Source organism: Lissotriton vulgaris, chromosome 1_1, assembly GCF_964263255.1.
Source record: "Lissotriton vulgaris chromosome 1_1, aLisVul1.2, whole genome shotgun sequence".
NCBI classification, from domain to species: Eukaryota; Metazoa; Chordata; class Amphibia; order Caudata; family Salamandridae; genus Lissotriton; species Lissotriton vulgaris.
In genome coordinates, this window is record NC_141685.1 from 1,423,265,751 (window position 1) to 1,423,293,330 (window position 27,580).

Sequence of the window (27,580 nt, forward strand, 5' to 3'; positions counted from 1 at the left end):
CTCACCCATCATGTCCGAAAATCGTCTTTGCGCGATATTTTTTTCTAATTAAGGGTGCATAATAACATTTTTAAAAACAAAAGGGTGTGTTTAAATCATATAGATGTGAAGAGTTAATGTAAAATTTTAGACTTGGGTTTGCGATGCAAGGTTCAGCTCGGAGGTAGGGAAACAAAAGTCGAGAGACGCGCCTGCGTGTCCCTAAATGTCGCCTCAAAGTTCCGTTGTCAAGGTGAACAGCGTGATTTAAAAAAACACAACACCGAAGACAAACACCGCGTACCGCCGTAACAGGGAGCCAAGGAGCTCTGGTCGCCCCCAGGCCCCGGACGCGGCGACGGTCACCTGCGCCACCAGCAGCCGCTGCCTCGGCCCGGCGGGGAGGGGCCTTGCCGGTGACGCAGTGCGGACGGCGAACCTGAGCCAGGCACAGAGGGCGGAGGACGGGAGGCCGAGGCCCAGCCAGGCTGCTCCACCCCGCCCCTCCAGCACCGCTCAGCCCCAGCACCGCGGCCAACCCCCGGCCCGGAGTTTGAAAGTGAATTAGGATGGTTGGGCCTGCGCGGCTGGGTTAAGGGGGAACACTTCTACGGGCAGCAGCTCCTCCATCGCCACGCCGCGGATTGGCTCGCAGGGACACCAGGCACACAGCTCCCGGATCCCCGGACATCGGCTGCAGGCATGACGAGCGGCGGGCAGGACGAGAGCACTGTGCGGGTGGCTCTGAGGTAAGCGAGGGCTGTGTGGGGTGCACGCCATGGAGACCGGTAGAGGGCGGATGAGGTACCGGCTCGCCAAGGGAAGGGGGTTAAGTGGTTGGTGTACGGTAGTGCGTTGTTAGAAACACCTCCCCTCAGTTCCTTCCACGGCAGCTGGTGCCTTGTCACAGACAGTTCAAGGCGGCAGGTGCAAGCAGCCTGCGCCCGACCACCTGTCTGTCCTTAGCATCCCGTGCAGCCGTTTTTAGCCCCTTGTTCTTCTTTGCCAACGTGGATATCGCTGCCGCATGTGTGCGTGACGGTTCTGCCCCCGGCTGACACGCCGTAAAGATGCCCCTTGAGCCCCACGCCACTTACTGGGAGGAAAGGCTGCAGGGTTATTTGTTGACAAGCAAGCCGGGTACGTCACAAGGTGGAAGGTGACGCCAGAAACGTCTGCACGCAGCCAAAAGAGAGTCAGTCGTTGGTGACCTACAAAACCCGGACTCAGACAGCTTGGGGCCGGCGTGGTGGGAGACGCCAGACCATTAGTACTCAGAGGAAAAACATGTCAATCTACAGGCAATGAATGGGCATTCAGCGGGAGTGTGACACATGTATGGGTGACCATGACGTAAAAACGAGCGGTAGAGCTCGCACTCTGAGAGTGCGGGCGTGAGACGTCACGGAATGAGGGGTGACGTCAGGGTCGGACCAGCTGAGCTCGGTTCTTGACAGTGACTGGCAGCCGCGCCCCCCCAGCTATTGAAATCCCAACAGATGGGCCATGCACAGTGCTGCTGTTATGTCACCGAGCCAGTACCCTCCAGCGCTGCAGCCTGACCTCTTTATATGCTGCTTGCTTTGTTTCTGTGCCTGCGATTCATTGACAGTCTGGCTCCCTGGCTTACTCTGCCATTGAATTGAACTCTTCTCCTCGTCGAGCTTGGCACACTGTTTGTCTATCTGCGCTCAGTCTAAGTGTGTCTGCACTAAGCCTTCCTAAACCATGCCCAGCATTGCTCCAGCTCACATCTACACAGACCAACAGTTGACTCTGTTGCTCTTGTTTTATTTACATTGGTTTATCGTGCATTCTAATATTTTGGGTGGTGTTTATCATGGGTGTTTTCAAGTACTGATCGCGTTGTGATTAATAATTGACATATGATGAGTCGAGGGGTTTGTTTTGTTTTTGAAGGCATAATTGTTTTTGAAAGGTTATCGTGTGTTTACCCTGTAGCCCAATTAATATTTGTGCTTAATTTCCTGACGACACACACCCCAGTTATAAACTGTGTGTAATTTTCAAACCTAATCTGCCAGTGGATCCTTCATTAAGAACTACTTCTGCTGGATGCCAACTACCAGACCTCCACAAATCAGCCATTACAACCTTTTCATGCTGCCACACACGATGTCTTCTCTAGTCCTCAGCAAGCTGGACTGTTGCCACAGTTTATTGGTAGCCCTATCCTTATATTCCCTTTCCCCACTGGATAAGGTAATTATTTCATGTCACTACTACTACCCTTTATAACCTATCTAGACATACCTCCTCCACCCGAAATTATTGACAATTTGCTGAATGGTTATCTGCCCAAAACCGCATGTAACCTGCTTACTCTAGTCTGTAAAACTATGAGAACCCTATCCCCCAACTAGGTAGGCAAAATCCTTGTCCCAGTACTTTCCTATGACCCTGTTGCAATTTTAAGTTGTGTGGACCTTATCACAGGAAAGAATATCCCACTAACTTGTGCCTCATCTCCTTTCTACATTTTAGGATTACTTAACAATCGAGAATTCTCTTTATCATAATCACTTTTTCATCCACTTTATACTTTCAGCTATGTCTTCGTGGCAATCACTTCCCCCATGTAAATATAACCATTACAAGCTATAGTAAAGTGTCTTGCAATGTATGACTCCTCGCTTATTTGCTAAAAAAGGAGAACTATGAAGAGGGAGGCATCAGCATGTAAAAGGAATAATAAAAGCTTTGGAAGTGATCAAGAGAGCCGCTCTAATGTTCATTGCCTGGTGACATTATTTTTACTACAATTACGCATGATATTGGGCACCGCTTAAACCATTTACAAAACACTTATTCAAGGTAAACCCATTTGCTGGATTATGGCTTTACTCAGTCTCGTCATAAAAGCGCCTTCATTTAACTTGTGGCAGTTTGCATGTTACAGCAGGTTATGTGTTATTCTTCTCACCTGTCTGAAGAAAATACAGCTTACAAAAGCCCTTGACAGTTTCGCTGTTATATTTGGAAACAGTAAATAGTAGAGATCCAGTTCATGTCATAATTGGTTTGCTGATGTTAGGCTTTTGAAAAATGTTACTATTATCACTATTTGCTGCCAAATGTTTTCCGTTGAGTAGTTTTCATGGGTAATTACATTGAAGAGTTACAACCTTACTGTAAACATAGTTTACTGTCAGATCAAAAACAAAATATTGTTTTGAAAGCATCTATTTTATTCCCTCTAGCTCAACGCAATTTGTTTGCATTATGATGTAGTTGTAGGTCTGGCTACGGTGAGCTATAGGGTGTTCGTATATCTCATGTCACCAAATCTTTTGAAAAGTTCAATAAAAAGTATACAGAGAAGTCCATATACCTTTAGCTATCCACTTTCACGTGTTGTTCTTGCATTGCCATTGCTTGAATGGGCCTGTCCCTCAAGTTCGAAGCATTTAATGGATGGCGATAATGTCCTGTTTGTGTTCTCAAAAGGTTCTGGTGATGGGGCATCAAATAGTCTTTTTGCAACACTGGACATGTGACACAGCATGTTGTCTGTCATGAAAAGCTCAGAGTGGTCTTTGAAGGGTTTACTTTGCTGACATAGTGACATTTTAATTGCTTATATATACATATATATATTTAGGTCTGGCATTAGCCAAGACCTTTTTGATTTTACTAAAATTATATATATCTCTCATATTTTTCTTCAAGTGGCTTGCAGTTACCTTTCTTCACCCATTGGGTTGTGATTGTGCAATTCACGTTCATCTTGTGCCTAGTACAGCATTCATAAATGGGGCAATTGGTCAGCCTGCTAAAGCCACTGGCTAGCTTTACTTTGAGTGACTGCATTTTGCTCTTTCACAAACAACCCATCCCCACACAATGTAGTTCCCTTGAGTGCTGGTGTTTTTACTTTATTATTACTTTAGTGTTGGCTTTGAGTTCAGCGTAACAGCTAATGGGTAAACCCTGTGTTCCTCAGAAATGAGTAGAAAATCAGTACAATCACATCTGGATCTGTCAGAATTATTTTATCATCTGGAGGTAATTATTTAATGTAAATTATTATGGAGTAAGACTCGTTTTGTGATCTCTCTCAGAAATGTATATATGTTGTTGAAATAATTCAGACAGAACCACCCTTGAGTTTAGAGCCTGATGGTAAGACACTCTCTACCAGCTCTCCATGTTTTTGATGTGAGCACAGGACACATGCCAGCTTCAACAGGTTCTGTCTCCCGCTAATGCTGGTGTAAATTCATTTGAGTGTCCTTGGTTTATCTGATTGCTACTTTTTCACAGCATACCAGCTTTTGTCCAATTGAAACTGTTCTTTATATAGTTATTCTCATTTTAGTATGTACACAATGAAATGCATAACTGTATGCCATGCTGGTATGCATTTTAATTGAGGAGCACCGTTAAACTGGTAAACCAATTTAGTCTTTATGTCCTGCTTGTTTGTTTTTCTCTTTTGCTTTCAGGGCTCTTGAATGTTGTGCATATATAGACATTTAACTCTTACATTACTAATTGAAGATGTGCTCTATCTATCTATCTGATCATCGGTCTGTCTATACCACACTGTTATGTCACACTGTCCATTCAACCCTCTCTATGTGTCTTTGCACGCCCGTCTATCTCTCTTTTCAACTCTACTTTTAATAAATATTTACAAATACATGACAAAAAAGCATTAGAAATGGCAAGAGGCTAGCAACCAATGACAGACTGATTCTCTTTTTAGGTTTAGTGCTGGTCAAGACCTTTTGATTTTCCTAAAATTAACAGAATTCATTAGAGGGGGCCAGACTTAATCCATTGTGTGTTGTTCTGATGTTAACATATTTTCTTCCGCCCTCTCCAACACGTAACGTGGGTCATCCGACTTCCTCCATTGGCAGACTTTACTGTGAGTCACTGTAGCTGCACATTCTCACAAGGCACCAAAAACAAAGCAGTGAAAGGAATGCTTGTATTAAGCTTAGCTACTGCCAATCGCTTGGGGTAGCATCCCAACTTGTTATATTGTGCTGTCATGATAACATAAATTGTTGGAATTACAGGTTTTACGCCACAAAGTAAAAATCTAATCTCACATAGGCAATATTAAATGATGCATTGGGTTTGTGCACCATTGCAATGACCACCTTGTTATTTTGCTATATGTAGTACACAAGAACTTGCATAAATTGTGGCCCTTAGTAGCAGAGTCATTCATGTATTTGGAAATTTTTCTTAGCTGGTCATTGTTCTGGAAGCATCAGTTTAGTTGTCTCAACTGCCAATTGTTGTAATCAATTTGCCGAAACAGTCGTTTAAATACAGCACATTGGGAGGTGGTAGACATCCAGCAAGTTGACATTCTGTTCAAATATCCCGAAATAGAAAGAGGAATTAAGATGCAGAGCTTTACTCAGATAGTGAAACTAATATTAGTGGCACATCTGAAGAGCCTGTTAGGTTCACCTCTTGTAAGGCCACGAACTAATAACCAGACATACATATTGGCCTTGTCAATGCTTATATTTTCTTCGATGCAGTGTTATTATCCAACATGAGTTATTTGCTTGTTTTACCAGTAATGCATTAGTCTTAAAGATCGTGAACACCTCTAACTTTTTTTTTGTAAGCGAATGCCACTTTTTTCTTTTTTGAGGAAAAAAACATTGTTTTCAACTTTGTCCAACTTTTGGAAAATGTGTTCTACATGGATGTATCCATTTCTGAATGTAGTCATAGCAATAACACCACCTTCTTCATTTTAAAGTGGAATGGCTTCCTTACTCTGTCCTCATTTAGTCCCGCCTACCAGACAGCCATTGGCTGTCTAACCACAATGGCAGGCTGGATGTGTCTGTACCAGCCAAAAAGTAGCTGTAGAAAAATGGCAAAAGAGCTCTCTATAATGGATAGCAGTAGCATATTTTGAGAAGTAGCGTATCAGTCTGGCTTAGGTGAGCCGAACTATGATGGATTTGGTAACCTGTGAAAAGTAGTCTGGGTAAGTCCCGTTTGTACAAATAGGACCTACCAAAATACTTTCCTCAGGTTACCATACCTTTTTGCTGGTACTAGCACATCCAGCCTGTCTTTGTGGTTACAAATACAAATATTCTAAGTTCGAATCATTGAACCAACTCCTTATATCAATTATTCATTGTCTTTGCTTCATACTATTCTTTGTGAGCCTTAAAGAAGTCTAAGTGATGGAATACATACGGTTGTTTTTGCTGTGCTTACAAAAATGCACTTGTGGCACAAACTTAAGTGGGCTCATCAAACTTGAATGAAGCCAGGAGTGTGAATCTAAACATGTTCATGTACTCTTTTTCTATTTTTTATAGCACTTATTTCTCCGTCCTCCCATTTTACTGAAAACTGTTAGGAACCGCTGACTCTTCAGTAACTCTGGTTACAACCTTTGGTAGCACAGTGTATTAATTGTATGAAACCATTGACTTAAGTAAAAGGCCTCTGAATATAATTGTATGTTTTTTGATACAATTTCCACTATGATCTTTGGATGTGCTACTCCAATTACACTGCTACAACTGTAATGATTAACTTTAGCTGTCTTGTAGGCAAAAACGTACCCTACTAAAAACTTGCAGTCGACTTTGACCCAGCCTGTTGCTTACCATTTGTTCCCTTTGTTGTCACTCTTATTTGCTTACTTTTTATTCAATCGATTTCCATGTCCCTCTTTTGTTTGTCCTTACCCTGTAGCCTTCCCTCTGTAGCATCTTTTTGATTGGATGACTTGTATCCTTCTGCAGCTCAAATTTAGGGACCTTTTTTTCTTGCTACCCAGCGTGCTCCATGTTGCTCCTTAATCCCTCCCCTCAAGCTACTCCATTGCTTTCCGCACACCTCCTTCGCTCTATTATTATACATGTTTCTCTTTGGCCTCCCCCAGCCCAGCCTCAAGTGCCTATGTTGCTTCCTTGCCTCCTGCACAGTAGCTGTTGCTTCCATCCCTGTTGACTCCACCTATCCATACCTCCGTTGACCTTTTAACAGCCAGGGTATTTAAAACCTTTTTGGAGGCCCTAGCAGCAAATTCGTGCAGGGATGCTCGGGTTTAAAACATTTTTTGTATATATAAATTCGTCTCTGGTCAGTAAATAAAAAAAATAAAAAAATTGCTGCCTGCATCACTTTATAGGTTCACTCATTCGTGGTGGTGCATGCATATGTTATCACACATGCACATGTCTATTAAATGACACTGCTACCTGTGATTGTTTTGCTTTTCATAGTCCTGATTATGAGGTTGGTCCCATGTCTGAGGTAGGACATTTTGGTTTAAAGTAATTTTGCAGTATAACCCCGGCCAAACTCACTGAGCCCTCACACACCAACCCGGTTGGTGTTATGCCTCATCATCGGGTCCCAGCCCGGTAGCCGAATGCTACCCAGCTGTGTTGCGACACCTGTTTACTGTGGAGCAGGTTTGAGGTGTAAGTGAGTGTGATGAAGTGAGTGAAATGTCTAAAAATACCTCCAGATTTCTACCCGTTACTTTATTCGTGGTGATCTGGGATGTGGTTAAAAAGATAAGAGAGTGGATAAAGGGGCTATAAGTTCTATGTATAGCTATTTATTATCCTCAGGTCGACATGTTTCAGCCCTTAACAAAAAAATATTCGGGCTGTCTTCAGGACCTCTCTAAATAAAGTGGGTGATGTGAAAAATTGTGAGTGGTAAAATATGTTTTACCACGTGAAAAGCATTTTTAACACTCGCGCTAAGGAGTGCTATTTATGCGGCGAGGACTGACGGTGTGTAGGTCCTCTTAAAATGTAGAATACATTGATTCTGAAGTAGGCGTTCGTATCTGGGGAGGGGGTGGGGGGGAAGGAACACCTCTTTTAAGTCACATATTGTTGTGGTGTCTTCCGCGGAAATCCTAGTGCGGGTCCCAGGACTACAAGTACTATGGTCCCAGGACCTGCACTAGATTTTCCGCAGAACACACCACCACAACAATATGTGGCTTAAAAGAGGTGTCCCGTCTTCCCCCCCCCCGGGACCAGATACGAACGCCTACTTCAGAATCAATGTATTCTACATATTAAGAGGACCTACACACCGTCAGTCCTCTCCGCATACATAGCACTCCTTAGTGTGAGTGTTTAAAAATGTTTTTCACGTGGTAAAACATTTTTTACCACTCACAATTTTTTTTACTACTCACAATTTTTTACATCACCCACTTTATTTAGAGAGGTCCTGAAGACAGCCCGAATATTTTTTGTTAAGGGCTGAAACATGTCGACCTGAGGATAATAAACAGCTACACATAGTACTTGTAGCCCCTTTATCCACTCTCTTGTCTTTTTAACCACACCACAGATCACCACAAATAAAGTAACGGGTCAGAAATCTAGAGGTATTTTTAGATATTTCACTCACTTCATCACACTCACTTACACCTCAAACCTGCTCCACTGTAAACCGATGTCGCAGCTCAGCTGGGTAGTATTTTGCTACCGGGCTGGGACCCGATGATGAAGCATGGCACCAACCAGGTTGGTGTGTAAGGGTTTTCTTAACAAACCTTTGAGGTGCCAGCCATTCTAAATGTCAGACCAATCAATCAATCAATCAATCATGACACTTGTATAGCTTGCTACTCACCCGGAAGGGTCTCAAGGTGCTGGGGGAGGGGGGGTGTACGTTACAGCTCGAAGAGCCAGGTCTTGAGTTGCTTCCTGAAGGAGAGATGGTCCTGGGTTAGCCGGAGGTGGATGGGGAGGGAGTTCCATGTCTTGGCTGCCAGATACGAGAAGGATCTTCCACCTGCGGTGGCTCTGCGGATGCGTGGAACGGCAGCGAGGATGAGGATGAGGCTGGTCGACCGTAGCTGGCGGGTGGGCGTGTAGAAGGTCAGGCGGTTGTTGAGGTACTTGGGGCCCAGGTCATGGAGAGCCTTGTGTGCGTCGGTGAGGAGTCTGAACGTGATCCTCTTGCTGACGGGGATCCAGTGCAGGTCTCTCAGGTGGTCGGAGATGTGGCTGTGTCGGGGGATGTCCAGGACGAGTCGTGCGGAGGCGTTTTGGATGCGTTGGAGTCTTTTCTGAAGTTTGGCTGTGGTTCCGGCGTAGAGGGTGTTTCCATAGTGCAGTCGGCTGGTGACGAGCGCCTGGGTGACCGTCTTCCTGGTTTCGGTAGGGATCCATCGGAACATCTTTCGGAGCATGCGCAGGGTGTTGAAGCACAATGATGAGACGGCGTTGACTTGTCTGGTCATCGAGACAATCATTTTTGTTTGGCCGTCTTCTTTGGTTACATTATAAATCACAGGGACAAGGACGGCCGTCCTAGCTCTCTATTTTGGTTCTGAACAACCTCACTGAGCGCCACAAAGAGGATTGGATAGCCTGTAAACCTTACACCCAAAGTCTCCACAAAATGAAAGCGATGGCAAGTAGGGTTGGTAGGTGGTAAGCATGGAATTATGTTGAGAAGTGGATCTAGGCATGATGCCATTTACTGATCAAGGTATTATGCATTATCCCTTCTTCCCTTTTCCTCACAATAAGGTATATAATAATGGACCAACAGCTTTTAGTCCATTGAGCCACTATGTCTTGCAGCAGTCCGTAATCAATTATTGCATTTCAGCAGAACAGTAGTTTGAGAACAGTTCAACGAGCTGCCTATCTGAAAATCCGGTCCACTAGTTTCCAAACCCTGAGACCTGTAATGTTCGAATATATGGTCAGTGCCATTTGCCTACTAACTTTCAGGGCCGGACTGGTAACCAAAACCGGCCCTGGCAAAGTGCTTGGCCGGCCCCCTCCCCGCCCCCCCCGGGGGTTGTGGGTGCCGCTGAGCTCTTTGCCAGGGCCGGTTTTCGCCGATTTTGGTGCAGGGCCGATTTTGCAGCTATGCTGCAAAAACGGCCCTGTAACAAAAACGGCCCCCAGGGGGGCCCAAACCGGCCACCACCGGGGGATTGCCCGGTGCCTGCTACGGCCAGTCCGACCCTGCTAACTTTACATATCTCTGGCAATGCTACCCTTTGTACTTTTCCCCTCAATGTTGCAGTTCCGTTTAAAGCCACCTCTAAATGTCTGCTAGTATAGCAATAGCCAACAAAAAATGTGCTGGAGCAGTTGTAGATTTGATCAAGTGAATGCCCTCTTTCCCTGACCATACACACCAAAGGTAAACCAAAATAAAAAAGGTTTTAGGTTAACTAGAAAGAAGTTGGCCTAATACGACTGGTCAATTCCGCTCTGTGGAGATCCAGCAGGTGCAATGATTGTTATAGCGTTGTTTCTTCTGACATAGCTTCAGAGGAAGAACTATTTCCTGGGGCCTTTTGGCAGATAAGTTGTATCTTGATGCAGGATAAAGACATTTGGATGAACTTGCTAGAAAATGTTCCTTTTATGTAAGAGTGTGCCTCGTTGAGGTTTCTGGCTAAGATTTTGCAAGCTAAAAGTAAGAGACAATCCCGGTCCTCAAAGTTAAAAAAAACTTTGAAACTGATTTTGACCAATAATGTGTCACAATGGAGGGCCACAGCCCTTGAGGGAGATCCCAAGCAGCAATTGTTGACCTTAAAGTAAGTCTATAAAGGGCAACTATCCTCAGTAACCTATTTGCCAGAACCTCTCTGACCCTCCAAGCTCATTCTGGGCTCTGATGGCAGCAGCCCGAAGGTATAAAGTGGCCAAATTAATTGAAAAAAAAGTCATTAGAGTTTATAAACACAATCCTAATACGATGGGGGTGGGGAGGCACCTCCCATTGCTTTATTTCTAAAAAGAGGCCAGTTGTCCGCAATAATCTTTAAAAGTAAATTGTTCTGAAATGCCAAATGGATATCATTTGACACCTGGGCAATCCTCTATGCCGAATGAGGACCTTCTAACCACCTAATGTGACTGCAGCGGGAAACCTATATCCTATGGTGGCTTCCAGACTGATGCAACTGCCAGGGCCTGGACCAACTACTCTGGCCAGCATGGGACTACCAGAATATGTATTACCTGTTGGCTTTGAATCCTTGTCAGTAGTCTGGGAATTAACAAGAAGTGTGGGATTGGTTGTAGGAGTTTGAGTGGACAATGCATGGTCAGTGAATCAACCACCTAAGCCACTGGATGTGGGAAACAAGTGCTAAGTGATGGCAGCTGAGCATTAACCAGGCGAGGAGCACTGGTCTACAAAAGAATTCCTGAATCTGTTGTAAATGGCTGGAAAAGCCTTGGTGCAAAGAATGATAGAAGAAGCTGGAAAAACGCAACTTGAGCTATTTACAGGGGAATTTAGGAAGTGTTGGGACCTTTAAAGACAAATTCATGAGAGGCTAAATAAACAGACTTTAGCACAGGATTCCAGTTCATGAGCCGGATTTCCCACGAATTTGGACTGGGTCCATCTGTGACAGCCCCACATGCTGCTGTTAGCAAAGGATTCCAGTTCATGAGCCGGATTTCTCACGAATTTGGACTGGGTCCATCTGTGACAGCCCCACATGCTGCTGTTACCACTCTATCTGGTTAAACTGGAAACACTGTTCTGATGAATTCAAGGAAGAAAGTGCCATAGTGTGCTAAAGACTGGAACAAACTACTTTCAGTTGGACGAGAACTGCCTCTCATTCAGCGATTACTTCCCTTGGGTTGTTCTTGATCTCAGGGGGTTTTATGAACCTACATCAGGAATTAGTACATTGCTGCAACTAATAATTGAATCTCTACATCATTTAAGTCATTGCATTATAGAAATCGGTAGATTGCAGGTCATGTTTTCAATGTTGTATATCTAACCATTCTCTTTTTTTCATATTTTTCTTTCTTTATTTTAACATTTGTTTCCGTATGTTTTCTAAACAGGAAAATACATATCTTGTATGAATATAGTGCAGTCAAGTCCACATTTAACTTTGTTATATATAATCAGTCACCAATTGCCAGTGGAGTACAGATATGACAACATACCATCGCTGATACAGGAACAATCTTAGAATGTCAGGTGGGGTTCCGTAGTCCTCCAGTAGATATGCCCGAAACGGGACCCCAAATGTCTCTAGGACTGTGGACAAGAGAATTGAGGTAAGATAGGAAAGTAGATCTTAGATCGTCTCATCTGTTGGTAAGGTCTTTGTGCCACCCCAAAACATTGGGGAGCAGCCCCTTTCTCAGGAAATCTTAGCTCCACTCTTACCCAACAAACTGATACATGCCATGAGTTTTCTATCATGTTTCATATGTTCTATATATTAATTTATTTAGTTGATATATATATATATATATATATATATATATATATTGAAATATATTTTGTTGTATATTCTTAAACACATTCCTTTTATCTAGTTTACATTTGCATGTGTATATCTTTTATCTTGATCCACTTTGCATTTTTTCACATTTATATAATTACCTTTGGTTACATTTGTAATTTTATTTAAGTGTCTGTAACGTTTGTCTGTGTATGTATGTGTGTGTGTATATAATTTATTTTCACAGAAAAAAACAAAGGTTACCTGGAAGTTATAGTTTGTCTGACATTTAATTCGTACAAAACCAGAGAAATTGAACAGTTCTAGTTAGCTGAACTTATTATAACTCGGGCCCCCGCACTGCACTGCTTATGACCTCACATATTACATCACTCATGACATGGTCAGTGACATCACTGATGACATCATCATGACATCTCAATTGGCATCACTGGTGACGTCACTGGTGATATCATCCACAGAATCTCTCACACACCCACTCACACCCTAATATAACCGTTCATTCACCCACTCCAACTTCCACGCTACCATTCTCAAAACCATTGACACAACCATACCAGTACATACACACTCATTCACTGAGTCATTGGGCAACACACACATCCACCTAGTCAACCATACAGCTCATCATACACCAACTCACTCACTAATACATCCCCTGATATATTCACTTATACAGTCACTCACACACTGTCAGTCACCCATAGAGCTACTCACACACCCACACAATCACCCGTAGTCAATCGCACAGCCATGTACTCACCTATACAGTTGTACATACACCAACTCACTTATTCATACAAATGCTAACACATACTCGCATATACAGTCACTGACACAAGCACACAATACAGCTACTTGCACACACTCACTCACACAGTCACATATATATATATATATATATATATATACTCCAACACTCACTTATACTGCCTTTCACAAATGCATTTACTCACCCTTATACCACTGACATCCATTCACTCACTAACAGCCATACAATCACTCACCCATACATCCCCTCACAGGGATGTATGATCACCATGACATCGCAGACTTTAAACCCGCGGGGAGTACATAGCAATGTCCAACACTTCGCCATCTTTTACATCGCATGTATTTACAACGGCAATGCGTTGATTCCTATTGGCAAGCATGAAACATCGCAGGCGCTTAAATCGCACATCATGACATCGTGTGCTTTGCTTCTGGCAGAGGTGAGGGGTCAGAGTTCAGGCGCGAGGACCTGGCCTAATGGCAGGCAGGTCGGCAGGGACGCTCAACATCCAGTGATTGTGGGCAAATCACTCGATCTCCCCGTGCCTAAAAAAAAAATAGTGTTGTAAGAAAATAACCACATTCCCACCCCGTGAAAGTTTGGATAGCTAGAGGGACTTCCACAGGAACCATCCCCCAGAACTCCCCACATGACATCACTTCGTTAACACAAGCAATAGACTTCTCACCTGTGGAATTAGTGGATTATGGAAGAATGCTGTGGTATATTGGCCACTGTTACATCTGGATAGTTGCACGTTTGGCAGATGATGGAACTGGAGAACAGGGTGATAGCGTCCTTTGCCTAAGATCACACATTTCGGACACATTTAGAAACCTCATTGAAACCCAGAGCTCCTGGTCATGGAGTCTGCAGTTGCCACTAGGACACACCTCTGAGGACCGCTTCTCCCGATATTATAATATAGTTATCAAGGTCCAGTCGTTTGCAGTCTAGTTACCTCTGGGGCAAATGGGGTGCAAACGGTTCACACTTCTCAATACAGGTCTCCATTTATTCCCAACCTTCGATTAAGAAGCGCTTTGAAGTGGAATGCTAAGTGGCATAGAGCTGTTTTTTTAATGAAAAACTTCAAAATTAAAATAAGTGTTTTTATGGAATATTATTAACATAAAAAAGCATGGGTTACAGAGGCAAAAATGTAGTTTTAGGAAAAAAGATCTTCTTGCGTAGATACATTCACTTGCCGAACACCTGTTTGTGGCTGCTCTATTCCAAACCCGCACACGCCCTTCCTCTGGCACATTGTTGTGTATATTACCACAGTTGTAATTAATTTGATATGTATCAATCTAGGCAACAGAACGTAATAAGTGGTCGAAATGAACTGAGCTAAAACATAGGTTGTTTGTAAAAAAGGGGTAGTTCAATTTTATTCATAAATTCTTTTAAAAAACACATTAAAATAATAATACATATTCACAAATTGTATGCGACATAATAAATCAACAATACACAGCAACACTTTAAGAGAGAAGGACAAATAATCCAACAAATGAAGGTTATATAAAATGAACACAATTTTTAAGAGAGAAAGGTGTGGCTAAAATAATCTCTACGCGCGTTTCGGCGAACCAGCGCCTTCTTCTGGAGCAGCCACGATAGTATCTGAAATGGGAAAATTCCATAAAACAAAAAATATTATGTACAATAATGCATCAATTTATATTATGTTACACAGAGAAAATTAAAACAAACCAATGTTAAGCTAATAGTCTCAGACTTTCCATTCTATTGTGACCAAGCTTATTAATATTACAATAATACTTTGACGGATTTCTTTTCCTTGCCTTAATGATCATCAAGAAAAATAGAAAAATGGAGTGAATCCTTTTAACTCATATATTCTTATATGAGATAATGGCCAAAAAAGGGAGAAGGAATGGATACCTTTATACTAAATAGATTATTCCCAAGTTTTGGTGGTGAGGAAGCAGGGTTCTTACATAGGATGGCAAATGCGAGGAATCAAATGATTGATATTAGTGATGGAAAATACGAAATATTCTAAATGGTGGCAATTCGCAGCGTGCTATCAACGCGGGACTTAAACAATGGTATACAATACATTCATATCATAGATAAGGTCACTTACTTAAAAAACACGGAGTATATTAACGCTATTTGATGTTCTCAATCTGGATTATCTGTATAATGACTTTCTTTTCTTTGGTTAGGTGACGAAGATATTCTAGACCCTAAAAAACATAGACATTTCATGAACATTGATTGTTGTTTTAGTGTAGTCTATGATTTTCTAACCAGCCCATATTTAATGAAAGGACCAAGCTAGTGTTTTACCTATTTTAGTTAAGGTTTGCAGATAGATATTCCATAGTCACACGATGTAATTTGTTTGTCTTGATTGTTGATTTTTGAATTTCTATATTTCCTAGAAGAAATTATGAGTTCTTTTAGTTTATTAAATCTTTTCTATTTTTGATATTTTATATTAACTAAACAGTTAGTGAGGATACATTAGTAGTTTTTTGAAAACATTTTCATTTTCGAGGATGAAGGTACCTTAAGTGAGGAGTGGGATTTCAGTTAGACCCGCCTGCCGGAGTTAAAATTTATGGCCACGATAATGAATATTTTTGTGGATCCCAAAAGATATAGTCCTCCTGATGTGGAGATAACAAATGGCGAGATTGCCTATAGAATGGATGGAAAGAATTCTGGCATCAATTTTTGGAGAACAGTCAATGCATGGCGACTTCATAGACTTACTGTCTCTTAAAGAAGAAGGACTGATAGTTACCTTTTTACTTGTGCTCAAGGAGCGATGGATTTCAAAGTGGTTTAAAATAACTCCCTGTCTGTAAAATGAACAAACAGGGGGGGGAGAGAGAGAATTCTGTTACCCACTGTTTACTTTGGAGATTATCAGTTAACTAAACAAGTGATCAGAGTAAAATTACCGCATAGGGATTTTAGCGAACACTTACCCAATAGATATCAACAGGGCTCAGAGATTCCGGCGGCGGGACACAGGGGTTCTATGCTCCTTCCACGAAAGACTACCCCTTTTTTACAAAACAACCTATGTTTTAGCTCAGTTCATTTCGACCACTTATTACGTTCTGTTGCCTAGATTGATACATATCAAATTATTTGCTTTTCCCTGGTCTAGGAACTTCATTTCCATGTACTCAGGGGGTCCTTGATAAATATTTACACAATATTACACAATATTACCACAGTTGTGACTGTGCCGGTGGGTCGTCGGGTTTCTATAGGCGACCCCCATATACGCCGGAGTGTTTGCACGTCACATGTGTAAATCTGAGTAGGTTCCTGTCTGCTCCACCTGTCCTCGAGTGCCTGGTGGCTCTGTGTGATGACACATTATGAGAGTCTAGTGTATACGTTTTGCTCGCATAAGCCCTCTCTGTATCTGCTGGGAATAGGTTGTGTCCTGTTTGCTGGAATTGCTGGCTGTGCTGTTCTTGTGTGTGCGCACCACTGTGCATATGTTTATGCACCTGTGTGGGTGTGTCACGCCCCTGTCTGACTGTATAGATACATGTCTTGTCTGTGTGCACACTTCCTGCTGGGTGTGTGGTGCATGGATTTGATACCAACCGCTCACTTACTAATATCCGACCTCAGAGAAATCCACGTGGCTCTATATTCATTATTATTTATTTATTTATTACAAATGTATCACCACTGCTGGGTGTTTCATGGGCAAATGAACTGCGTCCATTGGCACGAGCAAGCGTGCAGCACAGTCTGCAGTGTTTAAATTGCCCCAGCCCCATGACCTCTGTTCCTTGACCCCGGAGGGCTCCAGTTTGGGACTGGTGAAATTTGGGTCAGGCGTGAACCCCCTAGTGCAGAGTACTGCTGCCGTGGTTTCTTGGCGCATCGGGCACTAAGTGTGGCGGTGAACGGGGGAGTGTAATAGTGTATACTGGAAGAAGCTGCAGTCTTAGATTTTACCCCAGTGTATGAAGGGAAGATGTTTGGGGCATTTAAACCGGTTATGCCTAGGGTATGGGAATATGTGGTTTATGGGTATGGGAATATGTGGTAAGTGTATTTCACATCCATCCATCTAACCATCCATCGTGCATCCACCCATCCATCATGCACCCACCACCCACCCATCCACCCATCCATCCACATGTTTAGCCATTCATTCATCCATCCATCATGCATCCATCCATCCACTCATCCATCATGCAACCACCACCCACCCACCCACCCATCCATCCAACCATCCATCATGCATCCACCCATCATGCACCCACCACCCACCCATCCATCCATCCTGCATCAACCCATCCAGCCATCCATCATGCAAAAACCACCCACCCATCCATCCACCCATCCATCCACCCATCTATCCACACTTTTAGCCATCCATTCATCTACCCATCCACTATCCATCCATCCATCATGGATCCATCCACCCATCCATCATGCAACCACCACCCATCCACCCACCCACCCATCCATCCATCATCCATCCACCCACCCACCCATCCATCCACCCACCCATCCACCCACCCATCCATCCATCATGCATCCATCCACCCATCCACCCAGCCATCATGCATCCAGCCATCATGCATCCACCACCCACCCATCCATCCATCCATCATGCATCCACCGCCCCATCCATCATGCATCCACCACCCCATCCATCATGCATCCATCCATCCACCCATCCGTCATGCATCCATCCACCCGCCATGCATCCGATCCATCCTGCATCCACCCACCCATCATGCATCCATCCATCATGCATGCATCCATCCATCATGCATGCATCCATCCATCATGCACCCACCAGGCAACACACGTTAAAAAGTAGCACTTGTAAGAGTCCACATCCTCTCCCTTTCTGTCCAATTTTTTTTGTGGGTGTCATGAGGCTCGAACCTTGGGTTCCAGCATCAAAGTCGGCAGTCCCCACCAGCAACAATTTTAATGTACAAAATTAAGTAACCCATCACAGACTGAGGCCATATCATTGTGTATATAATGTTAGCATAGTCCCTAGTCAAGTAATTTCTGAGCATGCAAAGCCCACCCAATGGGTAATGGACGTTTCTGCAAAGCTTTCATTGGTTAATTGTTTCGTCTTTCAGGAGCTTAAAATGTAATCGAAACAAATCCTTCTCTCCTCTAGCAGTAGCATATACAGCCAAAAACCTCGGGTACTAAGGACATCCTATGCTGCAGATCTTATAAAGCTCTTAATCCAATTCTAAAAGCATTACGTCATTTTAACCCAAGCAGCCTTGTAATATCACCCATCCACCCAGCCATCCATCCGCGCACCCACCCATCCATCATGCATCCACCACCCCATCCATCATGCATCCATCCATCCATCCACCCGTCATGCATCCATCCACCCAGCCATCCATCCACACAGCCATCCATCCACCCAGCCATCCATCCACCCAGCCATCCATCCACCCAGCCATCCATCCACCCAGCCATCCATCCACCCAGCCATCATGCATCCAGCCATCATGCAGCCACCACCCATCATGCATCCACCACCCATCCATCCATCCACCCATCCATCCACCCATCCATCCATCCATCCACCCATCCATCATGCATCCATCCACACGTCATGCATCCATGCACATGTCATGCATCCATCCACCCATCATGCATCCACCACCCATCCATCCATCATGCATCCACCCATCATGCATCCACCACCCACCCATCCATGCATCCATCCATACATCCACCCATCATGCATCCACCCATCATGCATCCACCACCCATCCATAATTTGAGAACGGTCTATAGCCAAGTGGAAAATTCAGAAACTACCAAACAATATTCATATATAAAAGACCACAAATGGATTATGTGGTAATATCATCCAACAGTATGTAGACTCACCACCCAAATAGTTGGTGGATTATTCAATTTATTATTCAAAAATAGTATAAATATTTTATCTTTTTATAACACTTTTTTCTTTTTTTCATTTGTGTACTCATTTCTTATAAAGCTAGTGTACAATTCATGCACTTAAAAACACATAGCAAACAAACAATTGGCATTAGACATGGCAGATGATGGAGGCAATGCAGCAGGGTAGTTCACAACGCGCGTTTCGGCCAAATAGTCTTCCTCAGGTGACCGTCTATTGCACTAGAATGTTAAAAACAATATGGGTGAGAGTCAGGCAATTATGGACAGTGGGCACACACAAAACATTTAATTATGTACAGTAAGCACAGGCGAGACAGCATTTTATATACAGCATACATTGAAAGCACTTCATCTAAATTCATCGTAATGGTTGCTTCAGATAATAGGCAAACCTATGTCACTTGTCATTCTGTTTGTTATTTATAAGCATAATAGAACAGGCCTATGTCACATGTTATACAGTTTGCTATTGATAAGCATAAAAGTAGTAGAAGGCATACTAGGAAACTACAGCAAATCCATCTAATTATATGTTTCATGTAACAAGCAAACATGTTTGGATTTGCTGTAGTTTCCTAGTATGCCTAGTATGTGTCCCCGCGCTATCAAGGACTGAGCAGCAGCCTGGACAGATGGCGCAATACAGGTTCTGCGCCGGAAAATTAGGGCTTCGGAAACAAGAGTTTTCAGCTCCTTTCGGAACAACACCTCCGAGGGCTCCGCACGGAGCTTATGTGGGAGGGAGTTCCATCTTCGTGCAGCTAAGAAACGAAAGGAGCGCCCTCCCATTCTTGCCCTATTAATTCTAGGGACCGAGAACAAGCCAGCGGCCATGGAGCGCAGGAGCCGGGTGGGCTTGTAAGGAAGAAGCAGATTGCGCAGAAAACCCAGGCCCTTGCCATGGGCGATCCTGTGACTGACACAAAGTGCTTTGAATTCTATGCGTTCCTTGATAGGGAGCCAATGCAGTGTCTCCAAGGCTCTTTTTGAGGAGGCTCTCCTGGGAAGCTGTAGCACCAATCGCGCGGCTGCGTTCTGGATATGTTGCAGTCTTAGGATGCAGCTCATGTTCGCTCCCAGGTAGAGGACATTCCCGTAGTCCAGCCTAGAAGTAACCAAGGTATGAACCAGGGCTCTTCTGGCAGACGCTGGGAGTAGGCCAAGTGTCTTTCTTAGACTGCGGAGGATTCCAAAGCACGTCCCTGCGACACGCCGAGTATGGTAATCGTAGGACATTTTGGAATCTAACCACATGCCCAAGTTCTTCACTTGATCCCTGGGGACAGGTAATGGACCCAAAGCCTGAGGCCACCAGGCAGAGGTCCACACCGAGGGGGACTTGCCAACAATAAGCACCTCAGTTTTGTCCCCGTTCAATCAGAGACAGTTTTTGGCCATCCATCCTGCCAGATCTTGAAGACAGGATGCGAATCTGCTGGCTGCATGCTCAGCTGGCTGCGACAAAGCCACAACCAGCTGAGTATCATCGGCATAAGTTACCACCTCTATCCCATACTGCTCAGTAATAGTAGACACCGGCGGTACGTACAAATTGAACAGGGTAGGGCTGAGACTGGAACCCTGGGGAACACCCTGCTTTAGGTCCAGAACCTCTGACCTATAAGCACCCTGTTCCACATAGAAGCTGCGGGCATGGAGGAAAGATTCCAACCATGACCAGGCTCTCCCAGTAACTCCACTTTTCCTCAAACACTGTTGCAGGGTGTGATGAGCTACAGTGTCGAACGCAGCACTGAGATAAGAAGAATCAGCGCTGCTGTCTGACCCTCATCTACATGTTTCCTCAGTGCCTCTGTGGAAAAGAGAAGGGCAGATTCGGTGGAGTGATAGGCCCGGAAGCCGGCCTGGGAGGGATGGTAGAGCCTGTGCGCCTCGATGTGAGTTGTCAATTGATGGTTAGCCAGCTTTTCGGCTATTTTAGAGAAGTAGGGGAGGAGGGAGATCGGGTAAAAATTACTGAGTTGAGTTATGCTGATTTGTGGCTTTTTCTTAAGTGGGAGTACAACAGCCTGCTTCCATGTGTTCGCACCCTGCCAGATTCGAATGACAGAACTAAGTGATGCTTAACATAAGGTGCTAGTACTTCCATGCTGCCACTCAAAATCTTTGCAGGAGCCGGATCCCTGGGGGAGCCAGATTTGACCCCCCCTCGCTACTGCTATTAGCATAGCCTCTTCCAGGACCGAGAAAGTACTGATGCTGTCTTCCTCCTAGATAGCACCTTCCATTGGAGAATCACCGCTGAGGCCAGTCCTGGCCTCACTAGGAAAGGTGGTATACATATCTTGCACTTTCTTATAGAAAAAATCAGCAATCTGGGTGCATATTTGTACAGAGGAATCAACTTGTTCGCTTTTTGAAGCCAGCAATGATATCTCCTTATAGACTACAAAGAGTTCCTTAGTCGAGCACTCAGCCTTATCAATACGATCAGTGTAGTAGATTGAGCGGGTTTTCCTAATCAAGGCGTGTTAGCCCCTGAGGCTATCTTTATACGCCTTGCCCGCCTCCGGAAGATAACCCTTTCTCCAGGCTCTTTCCATGCGTTTGCATGGTGTCTTAGCTTCTTTCAATTCAGCATTAAACCAGACAGCTGATTTAGTATGACGTGCTGGGCCATTCCTCGACCAGGGGGCAGTCAGATCTATGGCCGTCTCAATATGTTTGTCAAGAGCAGCCCAAGCTTCATCAATAGTGACACCTAGCCCATCCGGGGGACCCCCTGTTTTAGGCTGGCATAAAAAGTGTCTAAAGAAAATTTAGCCCATTTCCTCAGTTTCTTTTTAATGTCACTTCCATTCTTCGGATTGCTGCCCTCCGTGAATTTGAAGCGAAAAGGTACCAAGTAGTGGTCTGTCCAAACCATCGGGACAGGGGGCTCGGCCTTAATGCCCTCCCAATTGCAAAAGAGTGGATCCAATTGATGACCTAACCGATGAGTGGGAAGTGACGACTGTAGAGTCAGTTGCATGGTCGACAGCTCTTGGCGTAACTCTTGGGCCGCCATGTTAGATCCATCATCGAAATGCATATTGAGATCGTCAAGTTAAAGGAATTTATCATATCTCATAGCAGGGGATAACAAGTTGCCTATTAAGCTCTCCACAAATTTGCTGCTCCCGCCCGGGGGTCTATTAATCAGTAGGCCTTTAATAATCATATTACTGAACACTGTTACTCGGACAACCAATCAGTAACCCATACAACCACTCAGTAACCCATACAACCACTCATGTACCTACTCACCAACCCATAAAGCCACTTAAACACCAACTGAAAGACTGATACAGACATTCACAGAACCTATTAATTCACCCATACATTCACTCCGACATGTATAATCAATCACTCACTTACAGTCAGTCGCACACTCAATAAATCATCCATACAGGCACTCGTACACCCACTGATATATCAATACGCCTTGGTGTATATATATTTAACACTCATAAACTTTTAGAAACACTCACAGTCACCGATGATGTAGTCAGTGATGCCATTTGAGATGTCATCAGTGATGTCCCTGACCATGACATGAGTGATGTAATATGTGAGGTCATAAGCAGTGCAGTGCGGGGTGCGAGTTATAGTAAGTTCAGCTAACTATAACTGCTGAATTTCCCTGGTTTTGTACGAGTGAAATGTCAGCCTAACTATAACATCCCTGTAACCTTTTTTTTTTTCTTCCAGTTAATTTTAAGTATTTTAAAAATTCCATTTCCTAACTATGACACTCCTGTAACCTTTGAGTTTTCCAAGGTTTTTTAAATGCTAATTCCTAACTATAACATCCCTTTAACCTTTGGGGCCAATTACCCTTCCTATTACCTCCAGTAAGCCCAATTCAACAGGATAGCTAAGATCTGATAACAGGCCATGCCCCCTTTCTCCACCACTCTACAAACGCGACTCCTGGCGCACTACTAGTGTGGGGGGGGGGGGAGTAGGGTAAAGTCCCCTTTTGCTATTGAAGGTCCTTGGGGGTCAGACCCCTCCTCCCTCTCCTCCACCACTCTGCAAACGAGCCTCTTTGCGTACTGTTGCCTGGGGGAAGAAGTTCACTTTAGTCCTGAGGCCCTAAAGAGGACGCCATCCCCCCCACCAGCAGTGTGCCGAGAGGCGTGTTTGCAGAGTGGTGGATAAAGGAGCATAGCCTATTATCACCACTCAGCAATCCCACAATGTGAAGCTTACTGGAGGTAACATGAGGTCTTTTTGACCCATAAGGGCCCTGAGAAGCCAAGGGGACTTCATCCTCCAACCAGGAGCGCGTCAGGAGGTTCATTTCCACGATAGTGGGGAAAAGAGGCGACTACTCCCGCAAGTTGCAGCTTTTGTTGGTAAAAACTTTTTAGGGAGGGGGCCGGGTGGCTCCCCTTCCCTGGACCATTTTGGGCCCCGGGGACCCCATCTCCAAGGTCCTGATCCTTTTTAAAATTTCTTATTAAAAAATGGGAGGGGGCCTCGCGGCCCCACTTTCGGGCTGATTTCCTTCCGGGGCAGGCATTAAACATTGCTGTAGCCGGACCAGGGGGGGGGGGGGGGTGTAACCCAGGGGGGCTGTGCATCCCCCTATTTTCTGTATAGCCCTGGGGAAGTGGTGGTCTCCTGGGATCTGCCACAGACCCCCGCCATTACTTCATTTGTGCCATGGGAAGGTGGCGAGCCCTGAAACGGCTTTGTGGGGCCGTAGGGCCTCCCCCGCTTTGATTTTTTTTAAAATGCGGAGGGTGAGGCATTGCCCCCACATTTTCATTGGTTCAGCCAAGGGGAGTCCCGTCCCTTGGGACTCAGTAGCTGAGTCCCAATACGGCTGCCAACACTTCCTGGTTGAAGTGTTAGCAGCCTATCCGAGCAGAGCATTTTCATGCACATGCTCTCTTTGTTTGCGAAGACTTTACAACCAGAATATCACTATAATTTTAAACTTACATTTCTCAAAAACTACTGAACGGATTTACATCAAATACGCAAAAGGCACTTCCTTGAACCAACATTTACCTCCCTGCCAATTTTGGGGTAAGTCTGTTTAGCGGTTCGTGCTGTAGGTGTGGCTAAAGGTTTCTGAGGGAATAACATCACAAACACACCCTTATTTTGCGCCCCAAATTCTTGGTTCCCATTGCACAATCACCCCCAAACTTTCCATGTTAACCATAACCTACCATGACACTTGTTTTGGAAAATTCATGAAGATTGGTCAAACGATGTTAGTTATAGCCAAGTCAAAATATCCTTTTCATATGAAGACTAGGTCCTAACTAAAGCTACTGGTGACCGACGAGGGGGATCAGCAGGGAAGAAGCAGTGCAAGGTGTACCCTCACTACTTGGGAATCAGAGTGTCACAGATATATATATAACAACAAAACCTCGTTTTCTGGGGGCCACCGACTCTGCAGGGCGGGCTCAAGATTTGCAGGAGCGGAGAAGCCTGCTTGTTAAACACTTCACAAGGATAGAGCCCCACTCCGACTTCTGTGCAGACAAGAAACTTTATTAGTCTGAGGCAGCATTATATAACTCACATCCTGACCGGTTTCAGTGTCACCACGCCTTGCTCACAGGTGAGTTCAATTTTGTCCATGTGGTCACGGGGCCATAGTATTAACTACATGCCCCAGCATGCATCATCATTGCTTCTTAGTTTCGAGGCATTGCAATATTGTTCGTGTTTGCCAAATAGCGTATTTAAAAAACAATGTCCCAGCAAAGTTCCAAATAGTAATGTGCACGTATTCCTTTATGCAGCAAGTGCACTCTAACGCTGCCTTTGTCCTTGATAAGGGTCGGCACTGCGGAGCTTCCAAGAGGAGAAAGCAACTCCTCTATTCCCTTTCTCCCAAATGCGCAATCAATTCCTGCGGCATTCCTTTGGTTGGTGCGCGAGAGCGTGTCATGCCCCCTCCATGAAATACACCACAACAAAACTCCGTTTTCTGGGGGCCACCGACTCTGCAGGGCGGGCTCAAGATTTGCAGGAGCGGAGAAGCCTGCTTGTTAAACACTTCACAAGGATAGAGCCCCACTCCGACTTCTGTGCAGACAAGAAACTTTATTAGTCTGAGGCAGGATGTGAGTTATATAATGCTGCCTCTGACTAATAAAGTTTCTTGTCTGCACAGAATTCGGAGTGGGGCTCTATCCTTGTGAAATATATATATATATAGATATATATTCTATATATATCCTGTGAAACTGTAACTACCATGTAGTGCGAGTACACTGACTGCCTTGGTGATGAGGAATTAGCGTTTTAAGTTTGGTAGAGATTGGAACCATATTTTTTTTCTTCCATGTTCCAATCTCCACTGTAGCGCCCCATATAGACGCCATTTTGGGTTATGGGAATTCTCTCACTCTGAAACTTTAAGGGATTGTTTTTCTGCCTGCAGGTAATTCACAATGCTGCAGTAACGTCTTGCCATTGATACTTGCAGCTTTTACTCTGCTGCCTCCATCCGCTGCACATGGTTCTGACTGCCTATTCCTTCTGGAGGGACCATGACGTTTAAGACCCGAGGTACAGTGTGAATATTGCTTTATGGAGCATGCTCTACTTGATTGAATATTAAACCCCCAAGATATTTTCCCTGGTCGTTGCCTCTGTTTTGGGAACATTTATCTTTTGAAAGTCTGCAGATACTCAAGGCAGAGGAAAAGGCTTTATCCGTTTTGGCTGTCACTACCTGGATTGCATATTGTCTGTGCTAGTCTTACATCTAAAGTCATCTCAAATCAACTGAAATTCAGACGTCTTAAAACTCTTTTGACTGAACAAAATTCCTAATATGATTACCTGTCGACCTTCTTTTGTTCTGCTTTCACCACAAACCCTCTTGGTGGCTCCACTGATAACTAATAACATCTTTTAACCAACATGACTTGGTTCTTCAGGAGATGTGCTACTACCTTGCCATTCATCTGTGCTTCGTACCAAGTGTCTTACAAACAAGCATTCGTCCTGAATAATAGTGGCCATTCATTCATAGGCTCGCAGCAGGGAACCACCGCTCCTCAAGCATGTAGAAGATCGCCTGACAGTGGGATCATCACACAAATATTCCACAGCGCCTTGTTAAACCCTCCACGTTCCTTCTGATCAACCCTAAGACACTCACGGGCAAATCAAGAAGATGTGAGTGTAAACCAAAAGCGTGCAGCGCGTTTGTTGATTAAGCGCCCTCATTTCCAATGTAGAAAGGTTAATTAAGACTGGCGGGAATGCCATCCTTGTTTTTTAGGTCTCGGCTAGCGTAGGCTGCGCACATGCGCAGTCTCGCTGGCGAGATTTTATGTTTGTGGGTAGCTTTCACTAGCGGGGTTTTAGCCCGCCCCTCTTTTTCATTGACTGGCGTCACCGTTCATGCTAAACGGTAGCCATCCATTGGAAAAGAGCTTACAGTGACGTACTCTTTTCTCTTTTAGAGCCTTCCCACTTGGACTGGCTGCCCTGATGTACTGCTGGCGTAAAAGGTTTGTTATCTTTATGGGGCGAAACAGATGGCCCCATATAGAAGATAATAAACCTTTTTACGCCAGCAGGCCGAGGCCGTCCAAGTGGGACGGCAGAAAAAACTTGGCGTCATTGCGAGTGCTTGTTGCTGCCACTTATGCCCCCGAGTTCCACTGTGTTTCAGATTTCACCTCTGTGATCCCCCGTGCTTTCGGCTTCACCCCTGACACGTGTTTCAGATATCGCCTTTATTATTTTAAAGTCTGTGTGGGCCGCACGCATCAACGTCTCGTCCGCTGTGCCCCTGCGCGCGCCTTCTCCTGCCTCGGTGGCCTGTTACCGACATGCTGCCCTCCTCCGGAGCGGGTGATTATCTCAGAAGGCTGCTCGCTGCAGCTCCCTCAGCTGGCAGGCCCTGGCCCAGGTGATGTGGATGGCTTTTGAGGCAGGTGAATTCAAATAGCAAAGAAACAAAGCTTGCCAAGTGTGTGTTACTTATTTAATTTCAGAACAAACACACATATAATGAGTTTTTAATACATTGAGTGTAATAATACTACTGACTCTTCACCTGTCATGTAGATGCTGCTACCTATGTAGATGTGCATTCTTTATCGGTTGGACTATTGTCAACACTTCGCCAGCACACCGACTTGAGACCTGTAAGCACTAGAAAAAGTGCTGCTGCAGTCCAAAAAGTCTGTTTTTCGTGTCCATGGTTTTAGCCTCTGTCCTCTTTTCATGATTACGCCACAACATTGCGGTCATTGATTGGCTGTTTCTGGGGACGGAAGACTAGTGATGCCGGAAAGGGCGGAACGACCGAGCAACACCCCCCCCTGCCTGCGGAGAGAATGGAGGAGCACGACCTGGCCAGTCGAGGTATACGGGAGTTGGAGGGTGTGCCGTTGTGCTGCAAAGGTCCAGAGGCCCAGAGAGATGGGCGCACTGGTGCTCAGGGAAGGGCGAGGGCACATTCGAATAGGCAGTTTGCTTTCCTGGGCGAGGAAGTGAAAGGAATTCACGGTCTGTCTCTACCTATTAGGGCCGCAGACTCCATAACCAGACACAAAGCATTATGTGTTTGAGCCCACTTCCACTGTAAATTCCACTGAAGGGTTAGTTTTCTTTAATATTTCTCTCCTGTTGACGTCGGGCTCATAATTCTT

At 44.6% G+C, this 27,580-nt stretch overlaps 1 protein-coding gene and 1 long non-coding RNA gene across 9 annotated transcripts in view; one reads left to right on the plus strand and one right to left on the minus strand.

The window, feature by feature from the left end:
• The first annotated feature begins 229 nt into the window (after positions 1 to 229).
• KIF21A (kinesin family member 21A) overlaps positions 230 to 27,580 on the plus strand; it is an 863,983-nt gene continuing 836,632 nt past the window's right edge. For 6 of the 7 annotated variants that reach the window (XM_086967225.1, XM_086967228.1, XM_086967231.1 and 3 more), the window contains exon 1: positions 230 to 728. In XM_086967225.1, coding sequence (XP_086823351.1) covers positions 682 to 728 — 47 coding nt within the window. In that variant the 5' untranslated portion in view covers positions 230 to 681. The remainder of the gene's footprint in view (positions 729 to 27,580) is intronic. The other variant, XM_086967224.1, reaches the window with a different exon arrangement.
• On the minus strand, positions 14,373 to 15,842 carry LOC147750635 (uncharacterized). 2 transcript variants are annotated; one of them, XR_015299769.1, is made up of 5 exons: positions 15,784 to 15,842; positions 15,546 to 15,677; positions 15,324 to 15,414; positions 15,118 to 15,220; positions 14,373 to 14,630 (listed from the first exon to the last, which is right to left on the minus strand). It is a non-coding gene; the product is annotated as an uncharacterized LOC147750635 (long non-coding RNA). The 2 variants fall into 2 exon arrangements; XR_015299768.1 differs by having other exon boundaries at positions 15,118 to 15,414.